Genomic DNA, 8,338 nt, shown 5'->3' with positions numbered 1-8,338 from the left:
CATGACTCCTCTAAGAATGAAGACAGACTTGTAAAACTCAGGAGCTAAGCTGATAATGATAACAGGGCTCCTATGGATCAGAAGCCCAGCCCTATGGAGCACCTGGAGCCAAGTCCCACACTAAGGCTACCCTAGACACTTCCCACTTACAAGTTGGAGCAGCCCACTGCTCCTCAGGACCTTCAGACCTGTCCTTAAGCACTTTCTTCCAGTCCGGGTGGCTCGACTTTGGGTCTTCAAGGACTGACCAGATGAAGCCACTTACCTTAGAAGCATGGCAAGGAGAGTGGGCTACGTGTAAGCCCAAAAAAGCACGAGTTAAAGATTCAGCAGCAATGTCCAGCCTCTATTATGTATCAGGCAATCTTTACCGAGTTTGTGCTAGCTATGCCACACAATTAGAACTACTTTTAAATAATGAAACGATATCAATGTGGAATTACACAGCACATCACTGACTTAGTGGAACATCCAGGATCCTTTGCCAGAGTGTTGTCAAGTATCAAGCCACAGTAGGAGGCATCAGAGTGGCTGATTTAAAGCTACTAGTTAAATTTTAGAAAGCATCTTAGAGGAAAGTGATATTTAAGCAGGGAACTCCAGCACCCTAGGGTCCAGCCAGTTCAAGGTGTAGATACCAAGGGAGAACTGATTAAAATTAGAGATATGTAAGATACCTGAATTTGAGGAGCATACACCTTGAAAGGTCATAGTACTAAGAAAAAATGCGCAAAAATGGCAGGACCAAGGAGGAATTTAAAAACAAAGATGTATTTCTTTTTAATGTGAGACTTTACTAATCTAAATTCACTCTCAATCCAGCAAGCACAGAGGTAATTGGTGAAGCTACGAATTAGTAGATGACCAGTGGAGAATTTGATTTCTTGATTTGTGAAAATGAGTGGTTAAAAAAACTTTGATGGAATAGATGAAATGAGCACAAGGGCCAGAATCAGCAGCGATCTCAGTGATGGGAGCAAACATGTGGCTGATATGTCAGGCTCAAATACAAGTTGTGAATAATCTGGCTCATTCTAAATGGCTGTAGAAAAGATGGAGTTAGATCAGTGCTCAGAAACAACTTCATTCACATCTGTATATAGTTGGACAAAATTTCTCTTGTCCTAGATATTTCAACAAGGAATATGGTAAACTGGGCGGTGAAGCAGTCAAGAGATGGTGGTAAGCTGCAGATTCTCAGCTATGTCTGTTTGACCTGGAATCTGAAAATTTTGGAAAATTAGTCACAAAAATTCAGCCCTATCAGCCTATCGTCTCCATGAAATATGCCAGTTACCATGCCAGAAAAATGTCCAGAACCTTTAACCAAAAACATCACACATCATCAGCAAGGTACCTTTTATAGTCATGTACCAGTCAGCTGAATACTGCCACAGCAACAAACTTGCACTCAACGCCAGCAAGACCACAGAGCTGATTGTGAATTTCAGAAAGGGTAAGATGAGAGAACCCAAACCAATCCCCAGACTGAGAGTGAGCAATTTCAAGTTCATGAGTGTCAATATCTGAAGAACTAACATGGACGCAACATATTGATGGAACTAAAGAAGGCAAGACAGTGGCTATATTAGGAGTAAGAGGAGATTTGGTTTGTCAACTAAAACACTCAAAAACTTCTATAAATGTACTGTGGAGAGCATTCTAACTGGGGCATCACCATCTGGTAGGGGGGTGGGGAGGTAACTACTACACAAGATTGAGGTAAGTTTCAGAACCTTGTAACATTAGTCAGCTCTGTCATGGGTACTAGCCTCCATAGTATCCAAAACATCGCCAAGGAGCGGTGCCTTAGGAAAGTGGCGTCCATTATTTTAAGAACCCCTACCACCCGGGACATGCTCTTCTTCTCATTGTTACCATCAGAAAGGAGGTACAGAAGCCTGAAGGACACTTAGCAATTCAGGAACAGTTTCTTCCCCTCTGCCACCTGATTTCTAAATGGACATCGAACAATGAACACTACCTCACTACCTCTTATTTCTGTTACGTTTGCACTACATATTTTAACTTAACTATTTAACAGAGACACACACACACACTTACTGTGATTCAGTGTTTTCCCCTCTATATTTATCATGCATTTCATTGCACTGCTGCCGCAAGTTAACAAATTTCACGACATACATTAGTGATATTAAACCTGATTCTGAACATAATCAACATATGGAACAAATGAAAAACTGTCTCCATTATCAACATTTTCTTTAATGAGTAAAGATCCTCATTTAAATACTATCCTATAAACCTTGAAAATGCTGATCGCTCAACTTGGTATCCTGTGAATGGAGTTCTGCAGTTTACCTGAACAATTTAGCAATATGTGCCTAAAAATTTATTGAATAAGATGATTTCCAAGCAGCTAGCTCCAAGATCTTGTGGTTTCAGGCTCCACTTTAAGTATGAATGCATCAAGTGAAACTTTCTGCCCTAGTGCAGGAGCACAAGCACAGGTGAATTCAGGGCAACTGGAGTTCCACACTCTCACCAAAACTCCAGAGACCACAAAAGTTCCCAGGTTCAAATTTTGGCAGATCTGCCTTTAAAGAGAGAGGGGTGAGTGATTTTAAGGGCAAATTGGGGATAGTGGGAATCAATTTTTTTCTGGACTTCAAACAGGAGTATATTTACATTATTCTGTTTAGCATGATGGGCATAAAATGGAGACAAACCATTTCCTTCCAAACTGACTTGTTCCCACACTTCCATGATTTAGTTTTTGCTGAAACAAAAATTACCTGTTGCAGATGCTGAAAACAAAAATAGAGAATACCAGAAACAGGGTAAGCTGAATCCATGGAAAAGGAAAGAGTTCGGTCCCTCTTGTGGCCACACAGTTTAGATTGAAAGAACTGTTAGTGAAGACATTTTTGCTGCAGGAATTTCTAGTGAAAATATAAAGGTGCTCTAATGTCACTCAGTTGTTTCTGCTTTCAAGAACACAACCAAGTATGAGATTGTCCGTTTTCTTCAATAATCAAAGCAAGTAATGTCATCTGAATGCCACCTATTTCAAAATCCAGAATAAGAAACATCAAAATTGAAAACAATAAATATCAGAGACTGAGAAAGATCATTGCAAATAAAAGTAAGTGCTCAATGGAGCCAATTCCAGAGAAATATGGTAACTTGATGAAAATTATCAGTACGTTCTCCTGCTTCTTTCCTACATGCTATTCAGTTTTTCCAAATTTATAGCTTTTGCAGCTGGCTGAATCAATTTCAGAGAAACAAACATCATGCTCATGGGTGACACCATTATTTCTAGATGTAAATCAGAGAATATATCTTCCAACAATATGAAACAATTCATGTTGAACTATTCAGTAAGCCAATTCTTCCTGACAATCAGTCCAAATTTTATCTCCACTTAATATCAGTAAATAGCAGTTGGTTAGCCCCAGCATCTGAAAACACAACTGAATAAAATCCACAGTATTTTTAAATTAAGAATTTTTAAACATTGCTTTTACATTATTTTAATATTTAGTTCAGAAAATCTTAATCACTGTGCACATGGTACAAATCGGTCAAATTTTACATAATGTGAAAATTCACAAAATATTACTTACATTCTGAGAATTCAAGCTCCTGATTTCCTGCACAAAAAGTGTTTACAGTTTTATTTTAAAAAAATCTAGACTCTTATATACACAGTTAAACTCTGGTCATTTTAATCTTCATGAATGTTGAACAGCTTTGCAATTTCATTGAGATCATCATGTTCTTCACCATCCTTAATGACCTATGAAAGCAATAAGAGATAAAATGCTTTAGAAATATAAAAAGACATCTGTTGTAAAATCTGTTTTCCAACACACTTTCAAAGTCTCTTTCTCTTGATTCCATCCTTAAATTTATATATTCTGAGCATGTTTGTGCAAGCTCATTGTAGATAACAGATTTGCAAAGTTGCAAATAAATTCTACTGGAAACTTGATTTGTAACGGTACAATTCTGGGGATATGATAGGATCTTGAGGATACAATAGGGCCTTCTGAGAGACTCCTGGATAGGTACATGGAACACAGAAAAACAGAGGGCTATGGGTAACCCCAAGTAACTTCTAAGGTAAGGACATGTTTGGCACAGCTTTGTGGGCCGAAGGGCCTGTAGTGTGCTGTAGGTTTTCTATGTTTCTAACCCTAGTATGATACTGAGGCGGATGAAAAGCCAACAGAAATGCACTAATACAAGCAGTAAGAGTAGAACCTTGAAGAAAATCCGTAGAGATATGAAATATGGAAGACATTGCAGGAAGATGTGTTTGACTATAAAGGTCAAGTGTATGGCTGCACTCAATTGTTCTTATCTTGAATGAGTGTCGATCTTGTGAAGTGGGAAAAGAGAAAACTGAATTCCAGGAATTAGAATTTGTTCATCCATCTCCATTACATTATGAAGCCAAGCAATGAGAAGGACCTTAATACAAATTTACAAATTTTGTATTTAATCCGCAAAAATAGTTACAGAAAAGACCAGATATGCCCAGAGCAGGGCACACCCATGGAGGGAGTTAGCAAATTTAATATTCCAGGTCAATGTCCTTTCATCTTTTTGACTAATTTTATTTTATTTAGAGCTACAGCCTTCTGACCAAACGAGCTGCACCACCCAGCAACCCACCTATTTAACCGATAGCCTAACCACAAGACAATTAGTAATGACTGTGACGCCAAACAAAGCTATCGGACGATTGATGCTAATGAGAGAGATAAGAGAGACAATGGAGAAACGTTCAAAATGCTAATAAAAGAGGAGAGAGGGATTAACGGAAAAGAAACACAATTCAGAATATTGACAGACCGGTTGCTTTGAACCTGAACTGTTTGAAGTTTGATGGACAGGCGATACCCCAGCAAGGGGATAAAAAGAACAGGTTCGCTAAGGCACGGGACACCACGAGACCACGAGATAATGAGACCCTGGAAAGAGTGGTGTGCCCCCACAAGTTGGTAGGAGTTTGGAGGTCCGGTTTGCGGGAACCGACCATAGGCTCACAGGGTGTAAAGGTACGATTGGTGGGAACCTGGTGTGTGTGTCCGCCCTTGCCTGGGTGCCGGGTTCACAACGGAAGAACAATCGTATCCGGAACGGAGGGGTCACAGTCGGTGACCACAGCGGAATAGAAGACATCAAAAAGGGTCTGCCCAAAACCAACTGTGAAGACATCAAAGGTCTGACTGAACCAAATTGCATCCCCCCCGCCCTCCAATGGCACCACAGTGATTACTGTGAACTGTACTAAGCTGAACTGAACTCTGCGTCACTTAAGACTGATCATTTTACCCCTAGACTGCGATAGAGCTTGGTTGATCCCTATTACCCTAGTTCTGTGTACATGTGTGTATTATCATTGCTAACCTGTTGCATTTATATCCTTATGATTAGGGTACTGTGTTACTTATTTCTTTAATAAAACTTTATTAGTTCCTAGTAATCCAGACTCCAACGAGTGGTCCATTTCTGCTGGTTTGGCTACCCAGTTACAGGGTACATAACATGACCCATTAATATACAAACTGGTATGTGGAAGAAAACCACAGCACCAGGAGGAAACCCATACGCTCATCATGGGAAGGACATACAAGCTTCTTATAGAGGACATCGGAACTGAACTCCACACTCCGTTGTCCTGAGCTCTAAGTGGCATGCTAACCACTACGCTACCGGGGTACTTCACCTGCTTGCCAGGAAAAAGTCAATATTAAGATGGTTTTATAGACAGCCATGCAAAAGCACAAGCCCTCATGATTACTCAAAAGGAATGAAATCTTGCTAAGTAACTAAGGTAAAATTTGAACGTTATAATTGTTATTACTGACTTTTAATTTAGTTGCACTGTATAGTCAGAAAATAGATGTAATTCAGATGATTTTTAAAAAATATAATCAATACTAATAAAAACAAAGCACAATGAACGAACCCAAAAATATAACAAATATTCAAATCATGTTCCTATGTAATTCTTAATTGTAACACTAACCTTTCTGGCGATAGGCATTCTGTTAAAAATATTCCACAAAAGAATTCCCACAATTACTTTCTCTCTCAAGTAGAAGATGACTCCTTTTCCATAGTCCTCGCCTTCCACAGGGGGATGAGCAATGGCGCTGGCACTAACAGGCACACTTACAGAAGTAGCAGTTTTTTCAGTTTCACTTTCCGATCGGATTCCCGTACCTACAAACAATAAAATATACATTATTAACAGCATGTGGAAATATTAATAAACATAACCAATGCCTTATATATTCATTACATTTCATCAACAGGTGAAACCTACTACTGTTGTTATTTCCATATAAAATCTTAGACTGGCTACAGTTTGAGGATATGGATCTTGTTGATTTTTTTTCTATCCTATAGGACTATAACTATTACAACACCATCTAACATCAGCAACAAACATCACAGATCTTATCACATAACTTTTGATTTGAGCATCATATTTTTATGAATTGTGCAGAGTTTAAGTCTCACAGTGGCATTACACAACCAATAGAAGACTGATGGATGTTTCATTGCAAATTTTCCTTTCAAATAAAGCTCGTTCAGACTATTAAGAAACAGATAAACCATTAATGGATATTTTCTATGATGACTGTTAGTTAAAGCTAAACTGAACATTTTGAATGTAATTTAGTATAAATGTGAAGATCTTTCCAAATACTATGCTTTAATGTATAAAAATTCAAACGGAGGCTTAAATGTAAAGCATGCTAATAAAAGAGCTTTGATTACAAAAAAACAAAGCCTGCAAATAATTAAATCAGACGACATTTGCAAAGAGAGAAAGAATGAACATTTCAAGCCAATGATTTTTTAATAGAATGAGCTATAGAAGATGGATCTTTACTATACACCAAGAGTATCAAACATTCTTCTTAATTAAGCTAATATAGTGTAACTTACCAGACATTTCTGTCACTGCTTTGGGGGTGTCTTTTGTAGTTCCCTTGGCAAACACTCCCACAGTGGGTAAACTACTGTCGACAATGCCAATTGCTTCATATCCCACATCAGGGCCCAAGTCACTCCTGTAACAGTAAGAATTAGTTAAACTCAATGGACATTTATCATTGTACAGTGTTAGTCAATTGCTGTCAGTTATCCTATTGTCATGTTTAGATATGTGCCAAATCAAAGAGGATACTGAGTAAATTCATACCAAAACATGGACTGATGCCAATAAGGCTTTGCAGCTCCAGTCATGTTTTCTCCAGCTAATCTGCCACTCACTACAGCATGATCATGGTGTTCCACACGCCTCCTGCCCAGCTTAAGGTCATAAAAACAAGCAGCATCTCCAGCCTGTGGGGTCACAAAGCAAATACTAAATTCACTAGGTAAATTAATGTTATTTTTGTATTTTGTAAAATATATTCTACAGCAATTTTTGTAGTAAAAACAATTACCTTTTATACTTCATGTAGTAATTCTACTGCACAAAACATGGGAAAATGCTGGGTACTTTGGACCGGTGAGTCTCACATCAGTTGTAAGGAAATTGCTGGAGAAAATTCTTAGGGATAGGATATATGACCATTTGGAAACCCAAGGACGAATTAGGGAGAGCCAGCATGGCTTTGTGCAAGGCAGGTCATGTCAAACCAACTTGATTCGAGTTTTTTGACAAGGTGATGTGAGAGATTGATGAGGGTAGGGCAGTGGACGTTATCTACATGGATTTTGGTAAGACGTTTGACAAAGTCCATCATGGGAGGCTAACCCAGAAGATTAAGATGCGTGGGGTTCACAGCGAATTGACTGTTTAAATTCAGAACTGGCTTGTGCACAGAAGACCGAGGGTAGTAGTTGAAGGGACTTATTCGAGCCAGAGCTCTGTAATTAGTGGTGTTCTGCAGAGATCTATGCTGCGACCTCCTCTGGGGTGGTGTGTGTGTGTGTGTGTGTGTGTGTGTGTGTGTGTGTGTGATCATAGATCATATATATATATAAACACACAGAGAGATCTTGGGATCCAAGTTCAAAGCTCCTTGAAAGTGGCTACACAGGTCAATAAGGTGGTTAAGAAAGCTTATGGGATGCTTGCTTTTATTAGTCGAGGCACTGAGTTCAAAAGTCTGGAGGTTATATTGCTAATTTATAAAACTCTGGTTAAGCATCATCTGGAGTATTGCATACAGTTCCAGTAGCCACACTATAGGAAGGATATTGAGACTTTGGAGAGGGTGCTTAAGAGGTTTACCAGGATGCAGCCTGGTTTAGAGCACATGTGCTATCACAAGAGGCTGGATAAACTTGAGTTGTTCTCTCTGGAGCACCAGAGCCTCCGATGGAGGTCTATGTGAACTAG

General features: G+C 39.0%; 1 protein-coding gene across 3 annotated transcripts in view; it reads right to left on the bottom strand.

The window, feature by feature from the left end:
• Positions 1-1,932: 1,932 nt before the first annotated feature.
• The window catches only part of aifm1 (apoptosis inducing factor mitochondrion associated 1), a 62,723-nt gene continuing 56,317 nt past the window's right edge, over positions 1,933-8,338 (bottom strand). The window contains exons 14-17 of one of the 3 annotated variants that reach the window (XM_063060607.1): positions 7,190-7,332; positions 6,934-7,058; positions 6,005-6,201; positions 1,933-3,763 (exon numbers count right to left, since the gene is read on the bottom strand). In XM_063060607.1, the coding sequence (XP_062916677.1) occupies positions 3,692-3,763; positions 6,005-6,201; positions 6,934-7,058; positions 7,190-7,332 (537 nt within the window). In that variant the 3' untranslated portion in view covers positions 1,933-3,691. The remainder of the gene's footprint in view (positions 3,764-6,004; positions 6,202-6,933; positions 7,059-7,189; positions 7,333-8,338) is intronic. The other 2 variants (XM_063060608.1, XM_063060606.1) reach the window with 2 other exon arrangements.

Source organism: Mobula hypostoma, chromosome 10 (genome assembly GCF_963921235.1).
Source record: "Mobula hypostoma chromosome 10, sMobHyp1.1, whole genome shotgun sequence".
In the NCBI taxonomy this organism is placed as follows: domain Eukaryota; kingdom Metazoa; phylum Chordata; class Chondrichthyes; order Myliobatiformes; family Myliobatidae; genus Mobula; species Mobula hypostoma.
Note: the sequence above shows the minus strand (reverse complement) of the source record. Positions and strands in the feature narration are given on the sequence as shown.